The sequence below is a fragment of the Apium graveolens genome, chromosome 6 (genome assembly GCF_009905375.1).
Source record: "Apium graveolens cultivar Ventura chromosome 6, ASM990537v1, whole genome shotgun sequence".
Lineage (NCBI taxonomy): Eukaryota > Viridiplantae > Streptophyta > Magnoliopsida > Apiales > Apiaceae > Apium > Apium graveolens.
In genome coordinates, this window is record NC_133652.1 from 9,368,701 (window position 1) to 9,396,141 (window position 27,441).

General features: G+C 35.1%; 2 protein-coding genes and 1 non-coding gene across 4 annotated transcripts; 2 read left to right on the forward strand and 1 right to left on the reverse strand.

Moving 5' to 3' along the window:
* Nucleotides 1–5,306: 5,306 nt before the first annotated feature.
* TRNAR-ACG (transfer RNA arginine (anticodon ACG)) lies at nt 5,307–5,379 on the reverse strand. The gene has a single exon. It is a non-coding gene; the product is annotated as a tRNA-Arg (tRNA).
* A 150-nt stretch (nt 5,380–5,529) lies between these two features.
* Nucleotides 5,530–8,097, forward strand: LOC141667292 (GDSL esterase/lipase At3g26430). The gene is made up of 5 exons (XM_074473717.1): nt 5,530–5,909; nt 6,617–6,826; nt 6,917–7,086; nt 7,191–7,461; nt 7,728–8,097. Exons 1-5 carry the CDS (start codon nt 5,669–5,671, stop codon nt 7,994–7,996), a joined length of 1,161 nt encoding a protein of 386 aa, XP_074329818.1. The 5' UTR covers nt 5,530–5,668; the 3' UTR covers nt 7,997–8,097.
* A 14,042-nt stretch (nt 8,098–22,139) lies between these two features.
* LOC141668582 (uncharacterized) lies at nt 22,140–27,396 on the forward strand. 2 transcript variants are annotated; one of them, XM_074475518.1, is made up of 15 exons: nt 22,140–22,270; nt 23,280–23,451; nt 23,545–23,656; nt 23,784–23,882; nt 24,795–24,899; nt 25,411–25,494; nt 25,584–25,699; nt 25,783–25,884; nt 25,965–26,078; nt 26,205–26,261; nt 26,367–26,433; nt 26,538–26,591; nt 26,698–26,772; nt 26,892–26,927; nt 27,060–27,396. In XM_074475518.1, exons 2-15 carry the CDS (start codon nt 23,405–23,407, stop codon nt 27,171–27,173), a joined length of 1,182 nt encoding a protein of 393 aa, XP_074331619.1. In that variant the 5' UTR covers nt 22,140–22,270; nt 23,280–23,404; the 3' UTR covers nt 27,174–27,396. The 2 variants fall into 2 exon arrangements, with proteins under 2 accessions (XP_074331619.1, XP_074331618.1); XM_074475517.1 differs by lacking the exon at nt 22,140–22,270 and adding an exon at nt 22,331–22,896.
* Nucleotides 27,397–27,441: the final 45 nt, after the last annotated feature.

The following is a 27,441-nucleotide window of genomic DNA, read 5'->3' on the forward strand; positions in this document are numbered from 1 at the left end:
CACTTAAGCTTGTTCTTGAGGTACTCATTTTCTTGTTTGACTGTTTCAAGACCAACAAGCTGCAGTTCTAGCTCTTGTTTTTCAATCTTTGTACCGGGAGTTTCAACTATTTTTTTATTTTATTATGGTCTACACCAAATAATTTTTATCAAAAATTAATATACAATCGTATATACAATTTTTATCAAATGGGTTTAACTGAGATTAGTTGTAGATGTATATTTTTGTTCAGTGATGCCTATAGAAATCATTACATTAGATTGATATAAAGGCTTATGTTAGATTCTAGTTTTTATTTGTATTCCTAGTTTTTTAATATTCACCCGTTTCTAGAAATTGAAACATATGGGAATTGTATTAAAAAAATTCAAAACAGAAAGAATAAATATGTATTTAAAAGAACAATTTTTCTCTAATACACATATAGCTACGTAATAAAAATTATGTGACAAATTTTAATTGGTTTATAACTTTTAAATGTTGATACAGTAAAACCTCGATAAATTAATATTTTTGGGACCATGAAAAGTTATTAATTAATGGAAATATTAATATATCGATAAATTAATAATTTATTAATTTATCGATATATTAATAATTTAATAATTTATGGAGATATATTATTTAAAATTTTATAACGTATACAATTCTCAAAATAATAATTTATTTTCATTTATTGAATACTTAAAATAACATTAAGAAATATTTATTAATTTAAGTAAATTGAAAAAATTCACTTATTTAATTAGACTAATATCCCTGAAGTTCTCAAAATGGTTCAAGCCTCCTATTTACCACAACAATAAAAGGGACATAAAAAGGAGTAACAAATCTAGCGGATATATCGAGGCGAAATTTCCTTTCTAACTGAGGGTACGGAATGGAGACTGTGAACACACTGACTCGGTTGTTGCCGCAACATGCAGATCTTTGTACCTTTTTTTATCGCGAGGTCAGTGCTTCAACTATTTTTTATTTTATTATTCAAGATAATCTAGGCCAAATAATTGGTATTGAAAATCTTGTTTACAATCATTGTTTGGTATGGTGTAACAATTACTTGTCTAGACCGGATCCCTTTACTAATAATTTGTTTTTTATATCATACTTGAAGCAGGCTAAAATACTGATTTATGGTAAATTTTAATGTGGGGTGTTTGTAATTTCACTTATTTGTTTTAATGTATCCTTTTGGAATTTTTTGTAATGGGTTGTTACTTTTTTGATTTTAAAATAGGGGATTTTCGCCAAGGACTTTATAGACTTGCACAGGATGCAAGACCCGGACGATCCTGATCCTGAATATTTAAAAGAAATTGTTGATGTGTTCTTTCGAGATGTGGAATCTCGGCTAAATGAAGTGGACATTTTACTGTCTGTGTTCTATCTTCTTGTGTTTGTAGTCTTTTATTTTGGACTTGTTTGAAATGTGTTAAATAATCTGAATTTATTTGTGCCTCGAATTGTGTATAACAGCAAGGAACAGGAGGTTGATTATCGGAAACTGGAAGAAAATGTTGTCTCCTTCAGAGAGTCCTCTGAGAGGTAAATTTCTATTTTGTTCAACTTAATAAGAAGCTTTATATTGAAACTTATAACATATTTTTTAGATTATATTCCAATACTTGTCAAGTTTCAAATTTGCAATAGCTTGATGAGACTCTGGTGATTTAACTTAGGGGTAAACATAATTAGGATGTAGTCTGATTGAAATATATACATATGCTCCTCCGGCCGCCTTTGATACCGTGTCAAGGAACCTGTCGAGGGTCGAGGTATTAGAGAAAGACCCTTACTGAGCTGTTATATTAATATTCTAACACTCTATATATCTACTAAATTTTAATTTGTGTATGTGTAGTGCATAGGAAGTAAACCAAATTGATCGTTATTCAGGACATTAGAACTAAACAGACGGCGATAATGTTGGTGTAAGAAACAATTTAACCACTAAATGACTGCAGGAATGCTCGGTTTTTGGTTTTGACCTTACTCTTAGCTCCGGATAATCAAAGACTGACTGAACATCACAAGAAGTATCCATCTTATCATAAGGACGGCCCTTATTGAAGATTAGCTAGCGAGCATCACATTAACACTAAAGTAACAAAAGCCAAAATAATTAGTAGTCTTTCAACATATAAATTTAATCGCTGTGTATTGGTGACAGCAAAAACTTGAAAACTTTGAAAAAAGTTATTCCTATTTTCATTTCACTCACCACCAAAATCACGATTCCCCAACGCCTCTCAACTTCCATGAAGACCACGGCCGATGCCCTTACTAGTAGAATCTTACTGAGAGAATGAAGGCAAAGGCAAATTATGACTTGATAAAGAGGCTGTGCAAGAGATAGGAGAGTGAGAGAGGGCTAGTATTGGAGGTTGATTTTGGTTTTTTATTATAGTGTGTGTGCGAGAGAGAGAGAGAGGGAGTATTAAGTGCTAGGTTAACGTGCATGATATAATTAATTATTAGGTTAATAGGATTAATTTCGGTTCGGGTTATTCGGTCGGTGCTGCTGTGCTGGCATGAGCCCCGAACACGACCAATTTAGTTCGGTTTTTTCAGTAAGGCAAATATATACAAAACCGAACTTAGCGGTAGCAAACTGTTTTGACTAAATTGATTTGGTAAGTTTGTCTGTTCTTCAGTTTACGTGTTGTGTCGGTGTGTGTCCATTGAAAAAGAGAGGTACATATCTTTTGTGTATAAATAGGACTGCAATAGCTACTTCTGGCTGCAGTAACAGGTTAATTTTATCTCGTAATACTTTTGTTGGTGTGGACTATATAAAACAGCTGAGACAACAGTCGATTCAATTTAGAAATTTATGCTATTTTGATTGTTTGCTATCTCTATATTTTGCTAGATATTGTTTGATAAGACATATGAATTACCAAGTAAAGGTTTGAAAGGGCTTGCACAGAGTATATTTTATAGATTTTCTTTCTTACGGTTAAGGAGTTTGGAGATACTTCTAAGTGGGAAATAATGATTTTAGATTATGTTTTCTATATAGCTATGCTTTTTTATTGGTTTAATGCTTTCTTTGAATTCATGTGGGAGTCTATTTATTGGTTTTGACACGCAAAGTCTTTTTACTTTGGAGTTTTTTTTTATTTGCGGTTTATTCACAGGACAACTCCATGTTTGGAAAGACATTTAACGATGTTGTGTAAATAGCATAGAATTGTAATCAACATAATACAGTATTAATTTTGAATGTAAGGGTGTTTTTAGTTGTGTAATTGCACTGCTGCTTAAATATTCCAGGTAGCATTGTTTATCACAAAGTTTTATGTAATTTTTTGGCTGCTATCTGCTACATTTGCTGCGAACATGCCTGTCTTCTGTCCAACTTTGTGTGTGCTTTATCGGTAAAACCCTTTGAGCATTTGAATTGACTAATACAAGAAAATGGACAGAAACTTTAGAGATTATCTTGTTTATTTGGTTGTGTACTTTCGGAGTTATGTTTTACTATTGTGCTGAACTTTGTTTCTTCGAATTTCTTACGGCTCGTGAGTCGTTTGAAATTGCTAATCTTCACTCAGGTTGTTTTTGAAAACTATGACTAATTATTTTTAGCTTGGTTGCTACGTTGTCGGCTTAATATAGAGTATAAATTACAGGGTGTGACTATGGTATACACGTATTTTTAAAAAAATGGCAGAATTTTCAAATTCACAGAATAGTGGTTGAATTTACTTTCTGCCTTCAAAAAATGTGTCTCCTGTCAGGAAAGTTACACCGTTAACTCAATTAAAAAACATATATTGAAGGGGTATAATGGTAAAATTACTTCCGTGGGTAAGGCAAAAAACACAAAACAATTATCCCCATCCCCATCCCCTCCCCCAATCCCCATATCCCTGTTAGATCATCTCGAAGAAGCATCAACCGGAGTTCAGGTAGGGCCCTTCTAAGAAAAGTGCAAGTCGAAGTCCAATTAGAGAGAATATAAAAAATAGTTGTCGCGGTTATTTCCGGAGTCGCTTTGGTTATGGTCGGAAAGTTAGGGGTTTGTGATGTTTATGTTGACCGGAGAATTTAGACGAAGAAAGGGATAGTGGGAGAGAAGGAGGTTTGTGCTACTTGGTAGTTTTAATGATCGGAGACTGAGAAGGAGAGAGATTGATGGTCGTCTGTGTGTATAAACTGGGATTATCGGAAGAAAGAGAGATTGAGAGGCAGGAAGTAGTGTGTTGAGTTGGTGTATACATTGTATATGTTCGTGACAGGAAGGAGGGTGAAGCTACCAGTGGCGGCGATGGTGTTAACGAGTATAATTAAAGAAGATGATGTTGATGATAATTAAAAGATGAAAGATGAAGAGGACATGGCAGAAACCAGGGAGGAAAAAAGGGAAGAAGATATGATATTTTAAATGTATAAAGAATATAATTATTATAAATATAAAAAATCTGAAAATATCCTTCTTCCGGTAGAACCGTTAGGCTACACTTGACAGGAGCCACGTATTTGAAAGGCATAAAGGAAATTCAGCCACTTTTTTGTAAATTTGGAAACCGGCCATTTTTTTGAAAATACGGGTAAATCATAACCACATCCTTGTAATTTACTCGCTTAATATACTGTGACATAACTGGACAAACCAACCTCTACTTAAATGTCTTTATTTAAAGAACATTAAAACATATTAGGCACTTGAAAAATTTCCGACAGCCGATTCGCATGCATAGTTATTTTGAACGAAATCCGGCTGGGCCCGATTCCAAAAAATACGGAACTCTTTAAAGTCCGTCACGAATCCGGTCTGATCCGGGTTTTCTGCATCTCTAACTAGAGTATTTCGAATTAGTTGAGAGATTCCTCCAACCATCAGGCACCGGAGCTAATGGCACGAAGAAAAGTGTGCAATGCTTTGAAATTGACAAATAGTGTTAATAAAGAGAGGTTTATTGGAAACAGTGCTTTACTTCCAAACACATACATATCTGAAAAGGAAAATGATAAAGATATAAAATGAATTACCAAAATAATTACAAATATCACATATTTATTGGCTAAATATAAATAGATCTTTGAATTTACATTAATAACACTAATTGAATTATTTCATTGTGCCGTATTACTCATGTCATGCCATGTCATTTTATGAAAAAAAATTTGTAACATTTTTTTTGCCTTTAGTATTACTCATCTGAAAAACTTGCCATGAGAAATAGATCGTAGGAAAGTGAAAAATGAAATCAAAAAAGAGAAGCTGTGACTGTGAGCCCCAACACTAAACAAAAGAAAAAAAAAAGGGAAAAAGGAGAAGAAAACAAATGGAAAAGCTACGACTCCGCTGGGGATCGAACCCAGAATCTCTGGTTTCGTAGACCAGCGCCTTATCCATTGGGCCACGGAGTCAGAAGCGTGCTTCAAAGCTGCAATCCACTAATTTAAACGCAACAAAACAAAAAAAACACCAAAAAAACATCCCCCACAGAAAGCGCCAATAATAATGATTGATAACAAGATTTAAATCTCGTTACAGATTTTCTGCACTCCAAAGTCCAACTGGTACTTTTAATACTACTTAGAAAACCAAACTACTGTCCAAAAGTTTCTTACAACCAATGATATCTTAATGTAATTCTTTATTACACAAGTACTATAATTCTTCTCGTCTCAGGAATCAACATTTGTAGTTACATTCATGGATACTCACATGCTTCAAACACTCTTTTTCACTATTGCACTTGCATTTTTGCTACCAAATTTAATCTTGTGTTGGAACCATTGTGATTTCCCTGCAATTTTCAACTTCGGTGATTCGAATTCGGATACTGGTGGATTGTCAGCTGCATTTGGACAAGCCCCTCCACCTCATGGAGAGACTTTTTTTCATGCTCCTGCAGGCAGATACTCAGATGGTCGTCTGGTTATTGATTTTATAGGTACTGGTTTTATTTTTATCGGTTCTCGATATTTGTAGTGCCTATCTTTTTCATGAATTGTTTCGGTACAAATATTTTATAATGCTGATTTAGATTTCTTGATAAGTCTTGATCAGTTGGACTCGAGTTTCAGTCGTTTTGTTTTTGGTCATTTTAGGCTTTGCTTTGCCACAGGTTAAAACTGCATTGTTTAATGAAAATAAGTACTAAGATTGCGTAGACAGTAAATCTGAATCTTTCCGGACCATGCTTCAATAGAAGCTTTGTGCACATGTAAAGCAAATTTTTGTCGTTTTGATTTTTGGGGCTATTGTGTATCTTAATATGTTTATCGGATACTAATACTAAATTGGGGGTTTTCGGAGGTTTTAATTATGGTTTAATTGTATGTTGCATTAAGTATTTAAGAATGCACCCAAAAATGAGTTTATTTAGGTGCTTAATGCAGCAAACTATAATTTGTTATTCACCGCTGGGAGAGCTGGATAAGAACTAGCAGAGTTCGTTAAGTAGTTGGTATAGTGGCTAAACATATGATTTGTGTTCTAATATTTATAAGAAGAAAGGGGTTTTACCCGGTTTAAGTGTATGACGAACTTTTGCTTCCATTAAAATGACTGTAGGTGAAATATATCTTCTGGATTGCTGCTACACATTTGAGCACTTACCTTGAATATGAACTAAAACATGTTAATTTCTTATTTCAGCGGAGAATTTGACATTGCCTTATCTTAGTGCATACCTTGATTCCGTTGGTTCAAACTTCAGTCATGGAGCCAATTTTGCTACGGCTGGCTCAACTATTAGACCTCAAAATACAACCAAGTCTCAGAGTGGCTTTAGTCCAATCTCATTAGATGTGCAATATGTTCAATTTTCTGATTTTCATACAAGATCCCAGATATTTAGAAGAAAGGGTATGTAAGATGTTTTCAATTAAGATAAATTGATAATTACACTAAATTACATGAGAAACTATCATAAACTGTCCCTGTTCTTCTGGATAGGAGGTGTGTTTCGAAGTTTGTTGCCAGAAAAGGGTGATTTTTCTCGTGCATTGTACACCTTTGACATCGGCCAAAATGATCTTACTGCTGGTTACAAACTTAATATGTCAACTGAAGACGTCAAGGCATATGTTCCAGATGTATTGGCTCAGTTTACAAATGTTATCAAGGTAAGAAAGCATCTGTCAGTTCAAATTTTCTTTGCTGCATTCCATTTCTAATATGTTAACAATAATCTCGAAACGTATTGTATAATTTTTAAACCCATACGCAGTACATATACGCTCAAGGTGGAAGATCATTCTGGATCCATAATACTGGACCAGTGGGATGCCTACCTTATGTTATGGACCGGTTTCCAATCACAGCTGCTCAAGTGGATAAGTATGGTTGTGCCAGTCCATTCAACGAGGTAGCGCAGAATTTCAACCATAGATTAAAGAAAGCTGTACATGTACTTAGGGAGGAACTTCCTTTAGCTGCCATCACTTATGTTGACATCTACTCGGTGAAGTATTATCTTATCAGCCATGCAAAAAAGCTCGGTAATTTCTTTCACACATCATAACCTGATAGTGACATTTATTTATTAATTTTCTCCAGAAGGCGCTGACCATTATTTGCCAGTACTCTGCATTCATATTCACCCTTTTATGTTTTCCAAAAGGAACAAGTATAAAATTTTAAAATGAATAACCGCGTAGTTTTCAGGTTTTCCTTTTACATCCCAAACTCCATATGCATATAATGCTAGTTTTATAAGTATGATCAGAAGCTCTGAACTTGCGACTGCAAAATGTAAATATGGCAGGATTTGAAAATCCTTTCTTAGCTTGTTGTGGTCATGGTGGAAAATATAACTACAACATGTTCATAAAATGTGGGAGCAAGAAGATTGTAAATGGCAAAGAGACCGTACTTGCAAACTCTTGCAAAGATCCATACCATCGGGTTAGCTGGGATGGAACTCACTTCACCGAGGCAGCAAACAAGTGGATTTTCAAAAAAATTGTTGATGGTTCATATTCAGATCCTCCTATTCCGTTAAAGCTAGCTTGCCAGAGGATGTCCACCAAGTGACTGTGATTTGCTTTTGTGACTTCTGAGGAATTTGAAACCTTACGGATTTATGAATCAAACTCAATTTAATTTGAAATATTCGATATAATTTTTCATTCAAAGGTTCAATAATGTGCATGTGGCATCTTATGTTAGTGAACATTACCTAGTGCAGAGAACATTGAAGTGTTTTTATGCAGATACACATGTGAATTATCTTATTTATGCAATCCAAAATCTCATGTGATTAGAATAGCCATGTTATTACGTATTTTTGTTGTTACATTAACCAGACTACCAGAGTAATCCCATTAAGATTTGAAATACTACGTCTGGCGGGCAGTGTATATATATGGTTCCAAGCTAACAATGAACTTCACCTTCTTGTTGCTGTTTTAGTCGGCGTTGCTATAGCAACAACCAGACTTGTAGGAAGATGGGAGCACCGCCAAGCCCTCTTCCCGTAGAAGTATTTGAAACAAAGATACTTCCCCGGTTGCCAGTAAAATCTCTCTTACGATTCCGCTCTGTTTGTAAATTGTGGAAAGCAATAATTTCCGACCCTGACTTTGTAAAATCTCATCTTGATTGCACCTCGCAAAATCCTAATGATGAGAATCTCCTAATGCTTAAACGCTTACCTTCCGAGGATGATTATGACTATGAAATAAGTATACTCTCTTGCTTCAATTCAAAAGAAACAATATTAAGTGACATTGTCCCTTACCCTACTACAGAAGATACAAGATTGATCGGTTCTGTGGATGGTTTAGTTTGTCTTGGTCTTCTGAACATACGCAAGTTTGTAATATGGAATCCTGCTACTCGACAAGCTAAGATAGTCAAACCGCCAATCAAAGAGTTTATGCGATATGTGTTGAGAATCACACTAACAAGTATAGCAACATAGAGGCAAGTGTATAAAGAATTTAACAAGTTTAGGCCAAGACCACAGTTAACAAAACAAAACATGCAGGTAAACAAAATCAGTAACTGAAATAACGTAGAGAGAAAGAAAGATGTACCCGAAACCATAGCTTTCAACAGTGACTGAAATAAAGGTTTACAGATACAAAACGCCAAGAAAATGATTACAGCTGAGTCACCAGGCCTTGCTCGAAATCCTGGCTGCTCTTGAAGAGATTATTGCCCCCTACCTGCTGCGTTTGGGATGTGCGCAATATCTCCACCAGGATAAAACAGCTCGGAGTTTATGTTAACAGCAGCAACAAAACCTCCACTTCGACCAGCACCTCAGTCGCCGGAAAATATCAGCACTTCAGTTCTTGTGGGAGAGAAATGCAGAGAGGTTGAAGAGAAGAGATGAGAATGTAGTGTGTTGTATTTTTTTATTCATTCAGTTTAGCCTCTATTTATAGGAGAGGAAAAATGAAACTGTCAACACACTTAATATCTGAATTAAACAGCTTCATTAATAAAAAATAAAAACTGATCAGATTTTGAATTCATTAATAAAAAAATCAAAACTGATCAGCTTTTGAATTTAAATTATTTGTAACAGCTTTTCACATTAACACCCACATTATTATCAGAACTTAAGTTAAGTTCTGATTTAACTCATCAGTACTTAAGTTCTGATTTTATTCATCAGTTCTGATTCTAATATCAGAACCGGTGCGTGGCGGGGCGGGCGCGCGCGTGTGTGTGCGTGAAGCACACAACAACACAATGGACCATCACACACCTTAGTAGTTGTATACTACTCATGTGGGTAATACCATATAAAGCACACAACCCCCTTTATTTATTTCAATGTGGGACAAACATTCTCAAATTTTCCAAGCTTTTCCAAACTACTTTCAACTCTCATTTCATATGGATTTCATTAAGAAAATTCTTAAAACCATACATGAAAATTTAAGTTCAAATATCATTGAACAATTTCCAATCATTAGATTTTAGGATTAACATCAAGAACATAATTAAATTAAGCTCTAAAATCCTAATTTTCTAACAATCCCCCACAAATCCATACAGAAATGTGATCAATTTCCCATCATGACTTGTTTTTCAGAGTCGGTACCCTTCCGGGTTTGAACCCTCCTAATTCCTCTACTTCAATGGCTATCGGACTCAGATGGAATGTTTCACCTTGAATCTTAATCCGTTTAGTATAACCATATTCCATAGATGACGACAAGTCAAAGGTTATGGTGCCAATCTACGGCTTTGAGACATTAATGGTCATGTCTCGATCCTGTTCGTCGAATGCTTCAAGGATTAACCATATCCTCTAATTGCGACCACACAATTACATTCGCTTAGCTGGGCATCTCCAGAGATATACTGCCTCTATCTCGTCAAATGACTTGATCCCATTCAGAGTTTTAACACTCTTGCTTTTCTGGCAGTGTCAGTACCTTCTAGGTTTACAGGGGATAGACTCAGATACTATAGTATCATCTATGTAGCAGAGGTACTACCAACTCATCCTTACAGCTTGTTATTACCCATTGAATACACTTCGAGGGATCTCCTCTCATGTGTATTGGGTTCCCACTGTTGATGAATTATGATGGGTTGACAATCCCATCCCCAACCTTGACTTAAGGACCACTGCAGGTTCCAGTCCTTTAGTAAGTGGATCAGCTATATTATTCTGAGTTCCTATGAACTCTATAGCTATGATCCTATCAGTCACTAAACCCCTTATAGACTTGAGTCTAACTTGGATGTGTCTCTTAGTTTTAGCATTATGCTTTTTACTGCTAATCTTGTCGATAGTTGTTCGACTATCACAGTGAATAGCAATAGCAGGGAGCGGTCTGCTTACTACAGGTATTGCAGACATAAGTCCGTGTAACCATTCAGCCTCCGTCCCTGTGGCATCAAGTGCACACAACTCAGCCTCAAAAGTAGACCGAGTAACAATAGTCTATCTGCTTGACTTCCAGGATATTGCTCCACCAGCCAAGGTGAACACGTATCCAGTCACTCCATTGGAACCAGACTTCTTAGCTATCCAACTTGCATCACTGTACCCTTCAAGCACACCAGGAAATCTCCTGTAGTGTAAACTAAGGTACATTGTGCCTTTTAGATATCTAAGTACTCTATCAAGAGCATCCCAATGAGTTCTGTTTGGACAGCTTGTATATCTCGCCAATTTAGACACAGAATATGAAATATCTGGTCTAGTACAGTTAGCAAGATACTGCAAGCTCCCAATAATCTGAGAATACCTTAACTGAGACACAGGCACTCCTGAAGTATTCTTGACAAGGGCAACTTTCGAATCATAAGGTGTACTAGCGATTCTACACTGTGAATAACCATATTTCTCAAGTATAGATTTCTCTATATAATGAGATTGAGTCAAGGTTATTCCTTCAGTGGACTGAATCAATTTGATTCCAAGAATCACACTTGCCTCACCCATATCCTTCATTTCAAAATGCCTTTTCAAGAATTCTTTAGTCTCGTTAATAATCTCAATATTGGTTCCAAACAATAAAATATCATCCACATATAGGCACAAGATAACACACTCATTACCTTTAACTTTAGTGTAGACACACTTATCACTTTCATTAATCTTATAACTGAAAGGCAATATAGTTTCATCAAACTTTTTATGCCAATCTCTGGGAGCTTGTTTCAAGCCATAGATGGATTTGATCAACTTACATACTTTCCTTTCATTTCCTGATGTAACAAATCCATCAGGCTGATCCATATAAATCTCTTCCTCAAGTTCACCATGAAGAAAAGCCGTCTTTACATCCATCTGATGAATGATAAGACCATGGACTGAAGCCAATGCTATAAGCATTCGGATTGTTACCATTCTTGCAACCGGAGAGTATGTATCAAAATAATCAATTCCTTCCTTTTGCTTAAAACCCTTAGCTACCAGTCTAGCTTTGTACTTATCTATTGAGCCGTCAGGGTTCAACTTCCTTTTAAAGACCCATTTGCACCCAATAGTAGAACACCCAGGAGGGAGATCAACCAACTCCCATGTTCCATTGGAAACAATAGAGTCAATTTCACTCTTGACAGCGCCCTTCCAGTGCCTTGACTCAGAAGAATCCATAGCTTGCCGGAAAGTTAAAGGTTCGTCCTCGATATTGTAAGTGATGAAATCACCTCCAAAATCCTTGACTATTTTTGCACGCTTACTTCTCCTTGGTTCCTCTAATTCCTTAGGAATAGAGCTACTACTAGGTTCCGCCCCCACATTTGTCATCTTTTCCACATGATCAGGAATAGAACTTGATGTGTGAGTAGGATCTTCCTCAGAAGTCGTTTCAGGTATTCCAGTCTTCATAGGGTAGACATCCTCAAAGAATGTCGCATCTCGAAATTCAACTATCGTGTTTGCCACTATACCATCTATGTCAGATTTTAACACTAAAAATCTCATAGCTGTAGTGGTTTCAAGATAGCCCAGAAAGATACAGTCAACAGTCTTTGGACCTAGTTTCTTTCTCTTGTGTTCAGGAACAAGCACCTTAGCAAGGCACCCCCACACACGAAGATACTTAAGACTAGTCATCCTGCCTTTCCATAACTCCAAGGGTGTTTTATCCATGTGTTTCAGAGGGACTCTATTCAAAATATGGCAAGCCGTATTTAGAGCCTCTCCCCACATGTATTTAGGCAACCCAGAGTTAATAAGCATACTATTAATCATATCTTTAAATGTTCTGTTCTTTCGCTCAGCAACCCCATTAGACTCAGGTGTGTATGGTGGAGTAACTTTATGAACTATACCATTGTTTGCACAAAATTCATTAAAAGCATTACTCGTATACTCACCACCTCTATCAGATCTCAATCTTTTAAGTAACTTACTAGTTTGTTTTTCTACTTCAGTTTTATATATAATGAATTTACTAAGTGCTTCATCCTTATGTCTAAGTAAATAAACATAACAATATCTACTACTATCATCTATAAAAGTAATGAAGTATCTAAACTGGTCCTTGGTCAACACACCACCAAATTCACAAATATCAGTGTGTACTAAATCTAACAAGTCTGAATCCCTAACAACGTTATGAAAAGGTTTCCTTATCTGTTTAGCAGACACACATACTTGACATTTAGAATTCTTTTCTATGGTATATTTTGGAATCAACTCTAAGTTCATCATGTTCTTAAGAGCACCAAAGTTTAAATGACCTAGTCTAGCATGCCATATATTTGAGGATTCAATACAATTAACAGTAGGAATAACATTATTATTCAAACTTCCCAAAACGGGATCCGCATTAATAACAAATAAACCATTTGACAAGTAACCCTTGCCAAAGAATGTACCAGTGTGAATAAGAACTACTTTATTAAACTTGAACGAAATTTCAAAACCACTAGAAACTAAACAGCTTCCACTTATTTTATTTCTACGCATGTCGGGAACATGATGCACTCTCGTCAGAGATAGAATACGTCCTGAAGGGAACTTCAGATCCACGTTTCCAACTCCATGTACTTGAGCAGCACTAGCATTCCCCATCTTCACAGTCAGGCTATGACTCTGTTGATAAGATACAAATAAACTAATATCAGCACAAATATGTACATTAGCTCCAGTATCTATCAACCATTCATTTGACAGATGGGTAGAAAATATCACAGGGTTGTAGGATACATACCGATCAACGTTGGTTTCAGAAGCCGTAGCCTCACCAACAACCATGTTCACTACAGGCCCACTTGCGGTTCCAAGCACAACATTTGCTTGTGCTACCTCGGTTTTCTTCGCTTTCTTCGTAGGGCAGTCCTTACTCTAGTGCCCAACCCGCCCACAAGACCAGCATGGTTTGTTTGCCTTGGGTTTCTTGGCCTTGTCCTTGTCACTCTTAGGTTTATTACTATTAGCTTTCTTAGCAAAAGCCTTCCTCTTTTGTCCTACAGTTGCTATGTTTACCTTCGAGGTACCGTGTTCAGTTGGCATCACATGTCCCTGTTTGGACTTGTGTTGTTCTTGTACCGAGATGTCCAGCATAAGGTTGGTCCAGGTGATCTCTCCTTTCTGTCTTTTCAGGGAGAGAGAGAACTCTTCCCAAGACTTCGGGAGTTTTTCAATCACACTCATCACCTTGAACTTCTCCGGGAGATTCATTCCAGACTCCTTCAAAGCATGCACTATCATCTCGAACTCATGCACCTGCTCAGTCATGGACTTATTGTCCACCAGCTTGAACTCGAGGAACCTTGCCACAGAATACTTTTCTAGACCTTGTGAGTCAGTATTATGTGTCTGGTCCAGCTTCTCCCATAAGAGTTTTGCAGAGTAGGCATCAGAAGAATAGACATCAAACAAAGTGTTTGTTAGTGCCGCAAGAATGGCCGCTCTAGCCACTCCATCCTTCTCAGCCCACTTCGCAAAAGCCTTAACTGTGTCAGCCTTCTCTTGATCCACTACTGGTTTCTCATATTCCACAACCGGCCACAGACCCTTTATAGTCAACCACAGCTTCATCCTTTTCTGCCAGCGAGAAAAGCCAATGCCACCGTTGAATTTCTCCGGTAAACCGGTTAGTTCAACAGCCTGTGGGAAACTATAGGTGGTCCAATCAATGGCCCCAGCAGTTACACCCGAACTGCTACCACCACCAACGATAACCTCACTTTCGTTAACCATTATGCTAAATTCTAAATAACTAATAATCTCTTCAAGAATGTTGAGAATCTCACTAACAAGTATAGCAACATAGAGGCAAGTGTATAAAGAATTTAACAAGTTTAGGCCAAGACCACAGTTAACAAAACAAAACATGCAGGTAAACAAAATCAGTAACTGAAATAACGTAGAGAGAAAGAAAGATGTACCCGAAACCATAGCTTTCAACAGTGACTGAAATAAAGGTTTACAGATACAAAACGCCAAGAAAATGATTACAGCTGAGTCACCAGGCCTTGCTCGAAGTCCTGGCTGCTCTTGAAGAGATTATTGCCCCCTACCTGCTGCGTTTGGGATGTGCGCAATATCTCCACCAGGATAAAACAGCTCGGAGTTTATGTTAACAGCAGCAACAAAACCTCCACTTCGACCAGCACCTCAGTCGCCGGAAAATATCAGCACTTCAGTTCTTGTGGGAGAGAAATGCAGAGAGGTTGAAGAGAAGAGATGAGAATGTAGTGTGTTGTATTTTTTTATTCATTCAGTTTAGCCTCTATTTATAGGAGAGGAAAAATGAAACTGTCAACACACTTAATGTCTGAATTAAACTACTTCATTAATAAAAAATAAAAACTGATCAGATTTTGAATTCATTAATGAAAAAATCAAAACTGATCAGCTTTTGAATTTAAATTATTTGTAACAGCTTTTCACATTAACACCCACATTATTATCAGAACTTAAGTTAAGTTCTGATTTAACTCATCAGTACTTAAGTTCTGATTCGACTCATCAGTACTTAAGTTCTGATTCTGATATCAGAACTTGTTAAGTTCTGATTTTATTCATCAGTTCTTAAGTTCTGATTCTAATATCAGAACTTGTTACAGATCAGATTATTTGCAGGTTCAATATATTTAGACTACTTAGCCTATTTCAGAACCCAGCCCAATAATCCAATCACCGATAAATAAATTCGAATTAAAATAATTCTCAAATAAATAAAATCTTCGCCCAGGTCGCCTCACGTACGCGAGACACCGAGACATTCGCCCAAATCGCCCTTCGACCCGGTCCGGTGCATGGCGGGGCGGGCGCGTGAAGCACACAACAACACAATGGACCATCACACACCTTAGTAGTTGTATACTACTCATGTGGGTAATACCATATAAAGTACACAACCCCCTTTATTTATTTCAATGTGGGACAAACATTCTCAAATTTTCCAAGTTTTTTCAAGCTACTTTCAACTCTCATTTCATATGGATTTCATTAAGAAAATTCTTAAAACCATACATGAAAATTTAAGTTCAAATATCATTGAACAATTTCCAATCATTAGATTTTAGGATTAACATCAAGAACATAATTAAATTAAGCTCTAAAATCCTAATTTTCTAACAATATGCGTTTTTAGGGTTCGGTTGGGATGCTGTGGACAACGATTATAAAGTGGTGATGATGTCTTTTATTGGGAGAAACTATGTTTACTCCTGCAAATCCACTAGTTGGACTTTACAAAGTAATTTTACGTCGGATCCTCCTATTGATCACTGCTGGCTGCCAAGTGTGATTGTAAAAGGAGTGCCATATTGGACTACTATTCATTCCAAACTTACCTCTGAGAAAATAACTACATATGTGCTGCCGTTTAGGTTTGAGGTAGGGAGGAATGAGTTCAGTTGTTTGCCTGAGTTCGAATGTGAACTCCCTGAATATGGTTTTCTTCTGATCAATGTAAAGGGGTCTATTTCAGCGCTGGTGTACGAGACTTGCTCTTCAGAGTGTTCGGTAGATTTATATTGCTTAGATTAGGGTTTTGGCACTTGGAGGAAGATGTACAATGTTGGACGAATAACTTGTTATGTGGAAAAGCTGTCCCATTGTTTTACATATGGTGGCCAGATTGTGTTCAATATAGATGAAAAAGTTGTGTGCTATGATCCTAATAAGAACACAATTGAGGGTCTTGGCAACATAGAAGGGGAGTTGATCAACTGCTTTAGTTACAATGCTAGCCTAGTTTACCTTGAAGGAATGAAGCCAGTTGCATCTCGTGAAGCCCGGGAAGGTAACAAAGAGAGCACCGGAGAAGTCTACTATTGATAACTCTGGTGTGCGGGGCTGCTCCTTCCGACTGGAGAAGTCTACTACTGATATCAACTAAGTGACATTAATTTGCTTATGTGACTTCTGAGGAATTTGAAACCTTACGGACATAAGAAATTAGCTCTATTTATTTTGAAGTGTATGAATAATTACTCATTCTAAAAATTCAATAATGAGCATCTGCCATCTTATGTTAATGAACATTAACTGGTGCAAAGAACATTGCAGTGTTAATATGCATTGCAGATGCATCTATATGAAAAATCTCTACTCAGCCCAAGCAGCAACAGTTCTGGGTGACATTCTGTCACTCTCTTTTCATCGATGCTTATTTAGTAATTTGGTGCCCGAGGTTTCATCCTCATTTACTTTACCTGTGAAATGTTTTTGAGTATTGGATCGAGATTTTTTATCACATCAAATGCACCTGCGAAATCATATACAAAATTTCCTACAACTCATGACTGATCGACAAATGCTATTTTCCTGACTTAGCGTCCTTACAAATGAATATTTATTCTAAGAAATTCTCAGGATCATATATTATCCAATGCAGTACCTCAATTGAGTTACTAAATCTTATTTTGATGGGTTTTGTGAATTTTTTTAGAATTTCATGAAATTTAACCGAATTACATAAGATATGCAAGTAAATCTTTCAAATCCATTATTTTATTAAATCAAACAATTTGATGAATTTTTAAAATTATCAAAATTCTAATGAAATTTTAAATATCTAAACTGGATACACCCAAATTATAATAGACTTTTAAAAATCTATAATCAAATATACCCTAATTATTAATGAACTTTTTAAAATTCAAAATAGAATACAAGTGAAATTTCAAAATCCAAAAAAAATAAAATTAAAATCCGTATTGAATATAAATTTGTATTGAAAAAAAATCTAAAATCTCATCTAATTAAAATAATCACGTTGTTACAGGACCATGTACGAATACGAATTCGCTCTGACAAACCGGCGGGCCAGGCCGGTTCGTTTGGCCATGTCTAGCGGTATATGGTTCTAAGATGGTTCTAAGCAAATAATGCACTTGATCCGTTCATGTGTTGTTTGTTTTGGTTGGCGTTGGGCAATAGTAACAACCTGACTTGTAGGAATATGGGACCACCGCCAGGCCACTGCCCGTAGAAGTAATTGAAACAGAGATACTTCCCCGGGTACGTGTTCAATCTCTCCTACGATTCCGCTCTGTTTGTAAATTGTGGAAAACTCTAATTTTCGAGCCAGACTTCGTAAAATCTCATCTCGATTGCACCTCGCAAAATCCGAATGATGAAAATCTCCTAATGCTTAGACACTTAGGTTCCAAGTATGAGAATGACTACGACTTAAGTATACTCTCTTCATTCGATTCAAAAGAAACAATATTAAGTGATATTGTCCCTTACCCTACTACATATTACACAAGTTTGATCGGTTCTGTGAATGGTTTAGTTTGTCTTGGTCTTCTCGACCTACCTGAGTTTGTAATATGGAATCCTGCTATTAGACAAGCCAAGATATTTAAAATGCCAAGCAAAGTGTCAATGCGATTTCAGTGTTTAGGGTTCGGTTGGGATGCTGTGGACAACGATTATAAAGTGGTGATGTCTTTCTCTGACAGAAACTATGTTTACTCGTGCAAATCTGATTGTTGGACTTTACACACTAGTTCTACTTTGAATCCTCCTGGTGACCGTTGCGTGCCGTCTGTGAATGTAAAAGGAGAGCCATATTGGACCAGTACCTATGAGAAAGCGCGAATTACATATGTGCTGCCGTTTAAGTTTGATGTTGCGAGGAATGAGTTTACATGTTTGCCTGAGTTTGAATATAAATCAGAAGATAATGGTTTACTTTTGGTCGATGTGAAGGAGTGTATTTCGGCACTGATATATCAGATTCACTCTTACAGGTGCTCGGTGGATGCATATTGTTTGGATGACAGTGGTGGAGCTTGGAGAAAGATGTACAATGTCGGGACAATAAATTGTTATGTGAAAGAGTTGTCGTATTGTTTTACTTACAGTGGCCAGATTATGATTCTGTTCAATAGAAGTGATGAAGAAGTCCGGTATGCATCTAACTCTAGAACTCTGATGCTGCAAAAAGTTAAGAGAGTTGTGTGCTATGATCCTGAACTGAATAAAGTTGAGGATTTTGGCAACAAAAAAGGGGCGTTAATCAAGTGTTTTAGTTATAAGGCTAGCCTAGTTTATGTTCAAGGAATGAAGCCCTGCATCAGAAGGTAACATAGAGAGCAAAGGCTGCAAGTGAAGGGAATTATATTATGTTAGTAAAGATTAACTAGTGCAAGCAACATTGGCATTGTTTTTCCGTATATGTTAACTTTTTATTATTATTATTATGAACTAGTTTATTGAGCCGCGATTCGCAGCGGCATTTTAAAATAATTTTTTGCCTTCTTTTTCTTTTCTTATCTAATTTTTATCATTTGGAAATTATGAATAATAAATAAATACAATAAATTAAAAAGTTTGAAAAATTATTTTCTTTTTAAATATTTTATTCGAATGAGTCGCTCTCTCATTATTCACAAATTATCATAAAATTATATTATGTATTAGTCAATAAATAATGTAATATTTTTTCTATTTAATAATATAAATTTTTTATAAAATTATAAAAAAATAGATTGAAACAATTTGAGAGCCGCCACCTCACCGCCCAGTCTTCTCCTTTACATAAACATAGAATAATAATATAATGATTTTAAAAAATATTGAGAAAACTTGTTTGTAAATACTTCCCTTTATAATATTTTATAGACTAAAAATTAAAAGAAAAATATAAGGAAAATATAATATAGTAAGTTGATATTGGGAGAAAGGGGTGAAACGATATTTAAAAAGAATTTAATGAGAATATCAAGATGGTAAGTTGATTTAAATGGAAATGATAAATTTTAGGAGAATATTATGATGCTAAGTTAATTTCAAAAATCTTAATTAAAGTTTTTGTAGAAACTTTAGGAGAATATTACGAACAGTGAGAGTATATTTAGGAGAATATAAGTTAACTGTAATTTTTGATATAGAATAATAAAATACAATAACTTGTTTTAAGGAGAAAGAGCATAATTAATATTAAAAGGAAATTTAGGAGAATATCAATACAGTAAGTTGATTTAAATGGAAAGTAGAAGTTCCACGAGATTATTATGATGTTACGTTGATTTCAAAAATCTTAATTAAAGATTTTACAGAAATTTTAAGATAATATTACGAATGGTGATAATATATTTAGGAGAATATAAGGTAATTATAATTTTTGATATTTATTAACTCAAAAAATTGAGAAAATTAGAAAAATTGAATGAAACGATCTGAGATGCACCACTTACAAGCCCCTATATTAATGATTGATGATTTATTTTTATTATTATTATTATGAATTTTTCAAAAGACAAGTCAAATTCTGATAATTTTCGGTAGACACGTACCTAAATTAACCAAATTTTGATTGCCTAACTTGGCTAAAGAAACAATATTGATTGTCTAACTTCATTGATATTTAAACACTAGTTTAACAATAGAAACTACAGTTAAACCTCTTTAAAGTAATACCCTTGGGACCGGGAAAAAATATTACTTTACCGAATTTATTACTTTATCGATATAATAATATTTTATTACTTTATCGATAAAGTAATATTTTATTACTTTACCGAATTTTTATGTTTACGTGGTACAGTATAATATATAATGTACGTATAAAAACTAGAATTAATCACATGCAATGTATTTGATCTAAAATTACTTTTATTATGATTACTTATATCCAAAAAGTTAATATCTTGAATGCTATTAGTTTTGCTAACATGGCTTGGAATATTGATGTGAAAACAACCACAATTGCAAATTGTTTTCGGCATTGCAGGATTCGTTCAGAAGAAAATGATGAACAAGAACTTGGAGAAATAAATGAAGGTGTCGAAGGATTAAATGAAGTTATCTCTAATTTACGATATAGGAATGTGATGGATGTCGAGCATCTCTTAAACTATCCAAACGAGAATGATGCGGTTATGGAATCACCTACGGATGAAGAAATCATTGAGTCGGTAATGAGCACTGATGAAGGGACTGATCCTGAACCCGACGATAGCAATGTCATCCCAAGCGTGTCATCAAAGGAAGCATTTCAAGCACTCACCACTTTGAACAATTACTTGTTACAACACGAGCAAAACATACCAGGAGTTATTTTTGCTTTACATAAAGTCAAGGACGAGATTAATTTTGGCTTTGGTGGAAAGAAGAAACAAGCTACAATAGATTCATATTTTAATAAGAATTAAATTTTGTAATCATATACATTATACAGTATATATATATATATAATTATGGAATTATTACTTTACATATTACTTGGGCCCTTAATGACTTTCAAATTTTTTATTATCTTATGCTTTTAGCGAGAATATTACTTTACAACATTGGCCCAAGTTGGGACCGATGAAAATTATTACTTAAGCGAGGTTATTACTTTATCGGATATTACTTAATCGAGGTTTAACTGTAACTATTAATATATCTAGTCGGTCGGTACTAGAGACGAAGTGACTCTGCATATTTGTTATTTAGGATAATTAAATAAGAATTATCAATATTTGTTAATAAAAGTATTAGCTCCAACTGGAAATAGGAGACTCCCTCAAATTTGACTAATCATTAATTATTTTCTTCCATTTAATCAAACTGCTACGAGGAGGAGTTGATGATGAAACAAACTTCAGTGTCCAAATTCCACTAAACTACAAATCTGTTATGACTTGTCAAAAATCCTAATTTACTTTAAAGACTACAATAATTACTTTTTACTAGTAATAATTAACCAATTAACTAACTTACAGTTATTAACTCGTGCAACCTAATCACTAAGCTTCGAGTATTAGAGGAAAATTGTATTAAATATCTAGAACAAATTAAGGTCCATGTCAATACTTTACTACCCATATCTAAACGTAATGTTAGGCTTAAACAAGAAAAATTAAAAAAAAAAATTGTAATTTGTTTAGTCAACCATAACATGTTCAGATGTAAGGTTGGTGACTTGTTAATACCAAAGTATTATAGTATATTTTTATTAATTATATATCATCACAATAATACAATGATAACTTTCTGTTATTGGTAATCTGTCATTATAATACCTTAATTTTAATATTAAATTCAATAATATAAAAATAATACTAAAATATTTAATCAGACACGGACTCGGCAACTTTTTGTTTGATGTATATAAAAAATAAAATTCCAAATTCCAAAACAAACGCAAGAACAAAACAAGTTGTTTGTTTTTGAGAGAAATTTGAAGTAAACAAACGTGGTGCACCACGCATCTTCATTCTTGTTCAACTTCTCCTCCCCAGCCAACTGTTTATTTATTTATTTATTTATTTATTTATTTATTTATTTATTCATATTTGATTGATTCTGTTTTTTTTCCTTACATTTTTCCTCCTACCATTCTTTGCTTCAAGAAACCACTTCTTTTGGTGATATTAGCAGAAAATATTAAGCCCCTCGTAAGATTTTTCGAGGTTCTGCGTATCGAATTCAAGGTACTTCATTCTTTTTTTAATGCATATGTTGTTATGTAAGAGTTGGTGTTCTTGAACTAACTTACATGTGTACTGTTTGGTTCTGTTAATATGCATGTTTTGCTTTGTTAACATCTTTTGACTAATGTTTTCTTCTCACGCACGGGAGTCGAACTCGTGACCTCCCACGAGCTCAACCAGTGCACCCACGCTTTGTTGGCTTGACTAATGTTTTTTTGTTTATTTTTGTTACGCATTATGTACATGGTAACGTGTGGATACTTAAGTTTCTGGTAGTGGAATCGGAACTGGAATTAGAATTTTCAAAGTGTGGAACACTATTGTTTGTTTTGATTGCGTAGGTTGTGTTGGAGTCATCTGTGGAGTGTTTTAGGGGGCGTATAAGAGCACGTAGAATTAGAAGAAGTCGTTGAATTGGTCGAGTTGAAACTTACAAGTCAATGCTTTTTTGGTACTATAAGAATTTAGTGTGGAACCATATTCTTAACAACTTGCTAGTGGTTTCTGGTGGGGGATGCTAAAGTGCATGTAGCAAGTTGTAGATAGTGATTTTCCGGGTTTGGACTTTTTCGAGCTTTCTGATTTGCAGAACTAGCTGTGTCTTGTGATTGCCAGATAAAACAACAGTATGTCCCTAACTGAATTTTTGATTCTTTGTAGATAACATGATATTTAGGCAATTATGTTCATTTACTTGAGTGATTCTTGCCTCTTTCGGGGTTTTTTTCATAGCACAAGAGAAGTAGATATGTACATCTTCGATAACATAGGTTTAGCAACAAACAATCTAGGATATCTGTCTTAACCTTATACTATCAATTAGTGTAGTAGCTGCTAAAAGTAAGAAATATACATAATCTTCTTGTTTTGCTAATTAATTATACAATCTTTTTATGCTTAAAATGTTGATCTGAAAAGATTAGGAATACTTTGAAATCCGGTTTTACCATAATTTTCTGTTCTACTTGGGAATTTCAACTGAAACTATCTTTTTCATTTTTCTGTTTAGAATCTACTGTATTTAGTTCCATTACAGCCTTCCTTCCCAGACGCCTTTATATCTTCCTAAAAGGAACTACTTCTGCAATTGATTACGCATAGCAGAGCAGCCCTCACACGTTATTTGCGTTGAAAATGAAGTATTTGAAGACTCTAGATTCCATGCAGCACTTGAGTCACAGGTTTGCAACTTTAGGCTACTAATGTTGTCAAAACAATGTAAATCATTGTTTTATATGTAGGCTAATATCGTAAACAAACTTTCTTTGGCGCAGTGCTTTTTGTAAAAAACAGAACGAGAATATGAGGTTAATCTTGATAACATTTGTTGGAGTTATTTTCGGATTCTTGATTGGAGTGTCATTCCCTATACTTCTGGCAAATAAGGTATGCAGACATATTGTTCTAGAGCTCCTCTTTACCCTTTCTATTCTGAATCAATTTTCTCCCTTGCTGCTGTTTTGAACCATTTAGCTCTAAATTCCAAATTTTGTTCTAACTTGTCAATTGACAGATGACTCTTTCAACCATTATTCTTCCCGTTAGCACTCACATTGAGACTGCCACAATCTCTACCCAAACAAAAACTCAAGATGTCAATGATGAACGGAAGGTATACTGTGTTACTATAATGAGGATATTGGTTCTGTAGGTTATTACTAAATGCTGTTATGATTTAGTATTACTCTGTTATTTGGACAAGGAACCAAAGTCTACATTGAACTAGTTCATTTTAATTATGTTAAATAAAAGTGCTTCATGTGATAAATTTCTTACTCTACATACTCAGTCTTTTGGAACATTTTCTTACAAGTGGAAGCATGGAGGGCAAAATATAACTTAAGAATAATCTAGCTGACATGTAAAATCTCGGGTGGTCAGAGGCCTATTTAGTTATTTATATGTATCACACTTGCTGCAGTTATTTGATTGAAACATATTACCGTCTATAATATGAACACTTTTTGAAAATCTTCATCATTTTGTATACATCTTTAAATTTTCTTGGACTTCTGAAATGTCCTTCATAAATTTAAGCATCAAAAGTAGATCATGCAAGAATGGAGTTGTGAATTTGAAATAAAACGAATGAGATAAGAAGGGGTAACCGGGATCACTCATATGCAGGCTTTTACCTGTAATAAAAATTTTAGCCAATGTTATCTAATTAAGGTAATAGTAGTTGGTCTGTTCACATGATCCGGTAACTGTAATATCTTCCTCATGCACTAAAGCTAAAATGTTTGGAAGTCAATGTAACATGGACATGGTACTGAGGAAAGATCAGAATCTCATTATAGAACTTACCAAAAAAGAAATCGATAATCTCAATTTTTATAGATGAAACCAGCTATATCCTGGCATGGAAAAAGTAGAAGTTGAAAATGTGTATCCAGTTGTGCTTCTCACAATCTGGTATAATTTCCTGGTTGTAGTGTACCTATTGCTTTGACGCCTGTTAACTATTTTTTTTTATAAATAATTCCCACTCATCTATGCCTGCGTTTCTACTGAACTTATGCAGATTTGGGTCCCATCAAATCCACGAGGTGCAGAAGGATTAGCGCCTGGAATTGTTGTGCCTCACTCAGACCTTTATCTTCGCAGATTGTATGGTAACCCCAGTGAGGTAATTATCTTGTATCAGTACACTGATTTATTATAACAGTCACTAGTTTAAATTTATAGTCAAACTATACCTTATATGAAATGGGCTACTTTGATCATTTTGTGGGAATTTACATTCTTACTAGAAAATTAATAGGAATACTTTTGTAGAATAGACATGTAGCATTGTAGAAACTAGAAAGATACATAATTACCGAGAAGTATCATAAAAGAAAAAGAAAGAAGCTAACAAAGGTTTATTCTGAGCTACTATCGTAGACACAATAAGTATATCAGAATATATAAGTGAAACTGCTACTATCGTAGACACAATAAGTATATCAGAATATATAAGTGAAACTTGTTTATTATAAGTTTATTTCCGTGAAGTACTTGAAGTAGTGTGAATAAGGAACTGTAGAGTTGTAGTACTGTGAATTCTGTCATTTTATCCTCATTTGCAAGTCTCAAATGCAAAAATACTCGAACAAGAAAATATTAACTGTAGTTTGAACACTCTATACCATTTACAGGACCTGATTATCAAGCCAAAGTATCTTGTGACATTTACAGTTGGTTATAATCAGAGGCAGAATATTGATGCTGCTGTTAAAAAGGTTAGCAGCACCCCTTCCCCAAAAAAATAATAAGTTACTACTTACAAAAAAAAAAAATTACTCCCTCTCTCTAAGCCCTCCTGTTGCAGTTTTCAGAGAACTTCACCATCCTTCTGTTTCATTATGATAATCGAGCAAGCGAATGGGATGAATTTGAATGGTCGAAGAAGGCAATCCATATAAGTGCCCAGAAGCAAACAAAGTGGTGAGTGACTATTAGAATCTTAGCTTGATATTTTCTAAGGTGTTTCTTTCATAGTATATACTGAACTCTGCTTTTTGTGCAAGGTGGTATGCAAAAAGATTCCTTCACCCTGATGTTGTTGCAGCTTATGACTACATATTTATCTGGGATGAGGATCTTGGTGTTGGAAATTTTATGGCTGAAGAGTAAGTACTAGTAGCAACAGGTTACAGTTTATGGCACAACTCTTATTCAACTAATTCACCTCATAACTTGATTTTTCCAGATACATCAGACTTGTGAAGAAACACGGTTTGGAGATTTCACAGCCTGGTTTGGACCCTCGGAGAGGACTAACATGGCAAATGACAAAGAGAAGAGAAGATCATGAAGTTCATAAGTAAGCATGATAGCACTTCTACATGAGCAGCCCCCACTAAGCACAAACCTTCTTATATAGATGACAATATTCAAAGCTGATTGCAACTTTTGTTTGTTTTGTGTTGTTTTGCTTTCTATTTAATAGGGAAACAGAGGAGAGACCAGGATGGTGCAAGGATCCTCATTTGCCTCCCTGCGCAGCGTATGTAACCATTGTCATTACATTTTACTAGATGATACAATTGTTTTGTTAGGTTATGCTTTAGGAGTCTGGAGTTTTTTACTCTTTGAACTCTACTGGTTGCAGGTTTGTGGAAATCATGGCTCCTGTATTTTCTAGAAATGCATGGCGATGTGTGTGGCATATGATTCAGGTATTGATTATAGTTCAAAATGTACTCGAATGTGATATGTTCCGGGATTTAACCCTTTTAGCCTTTAACTTCTAATATTTACTTTTTTTGATTTGGCCTTGCAGAATGACTTAGTCCACGGGTGGGGTCTCGATTTGGCCCTCCAAAAATGTGTTGAGGTTAGATTTCCGTGTACTTTTTTTCTCTTGTTCATTATTAAGTGGATGTATCTGATTTCTTAATGTCATAGAATCTAATCCCATTGATGCTGGTTCTGTTGTATAGCCTGCTCACGAGAAAATAGGAGTTGTAGATGCACAATGGATTGTCCATCAAGGCATTCCATCACTCGGAAACCAGGTATAATGAAACAGCAAGAATTTTGCATCTGCACAAAAACGCAGATCGTGTGTACATTTGCATATCATACGTCTCTGTGATAGATCTGATGTATTTAAAAAAATTCGTGTTCCTGGCAGGGGCAAGCTGAAGATGGGAAACAACCATGGCAAGGGGTATGCTTTATTTTATTTTTTTTAACAGTATACAAACATACTCCATTTGTGCGCGGACTTTAGTTACATTTCTCGTGCATCTACTAGATGAAGATTTTTTTTATCATACCAGTAACGTTTCTTCTGTTGCAGGTGAGGGACAGGTGTAAACTGGAATGGAAAATGTTCCAAAACCGCCTTGCAAATGCAGAAAAAGATTATTACAACTCTATGGACAAAGATCCTTCCAATACTACATCGCACTAATCCTGACAAGAAGTTGAGCATCTGCAACCAGAGCCATGCTTCCCGGTCAGATTTTATAAATAGGATTGTAAATCCAATGTTTGTAGTGTAGTCTGTAGATAGAATGAGAGTTTACCACTACAATATCTTTTTGTATAGGTCATTTACAAAAATATGCATAAGGTTTTCACATTTTTGTTCAACTCCAGTTTTATATTGCAGCATTTTCTTCCTTTGTTTGTTTCTTTACACATTGAGCCCAAATCTGAGTAGAAATTGCAGAGACTAA

Bases quoted from the DNA above. Each gene is read 5' to 3' on its own strand.
- LOC141668582 (XM_074475518.1), top strand. From the start codon at position 23,405: ATGAAGTATTTGAAGACTCTAGATTCCATGCAGCACTTGAGTCACAG. The intron at 25,495-25,583 runs GTTAGCAGCACC...CTCCTGTTGCAG, and splicing joins TTGATGCTGCTGTTAAAAAG to TTTTCAGAGAACTTCACCAT. The intron at 26,079-26,204 runs GTAAGCATGATA...TCTATTTAATAG, and splicing joins GAAGATCATGAAGTTCATAA to GGAAACAGAGGAGAGACCAG.
- LOC141667292 (XM_074473717.1), top strand. From the start codon at position 5,669: ATGGATACTCACATGCTTCAAACACTCTTTTTCACTATTGCACTTGCA. The intron at 6,827-6,916 runs GTATGTAAGATG...TCTTCTGGATAG, and splicing joins CCAGATATTTAGAAGAAAGG to GAGGTGTGTTTCGAAGTTTG. The intron at 7,462-7,727 runs GTAATTTCTTTC...TAAATATGGCAG, and splicing joins CAGCCATGCAAAAAAGCTCG to GATTTGAAAATCCTTTCTTA.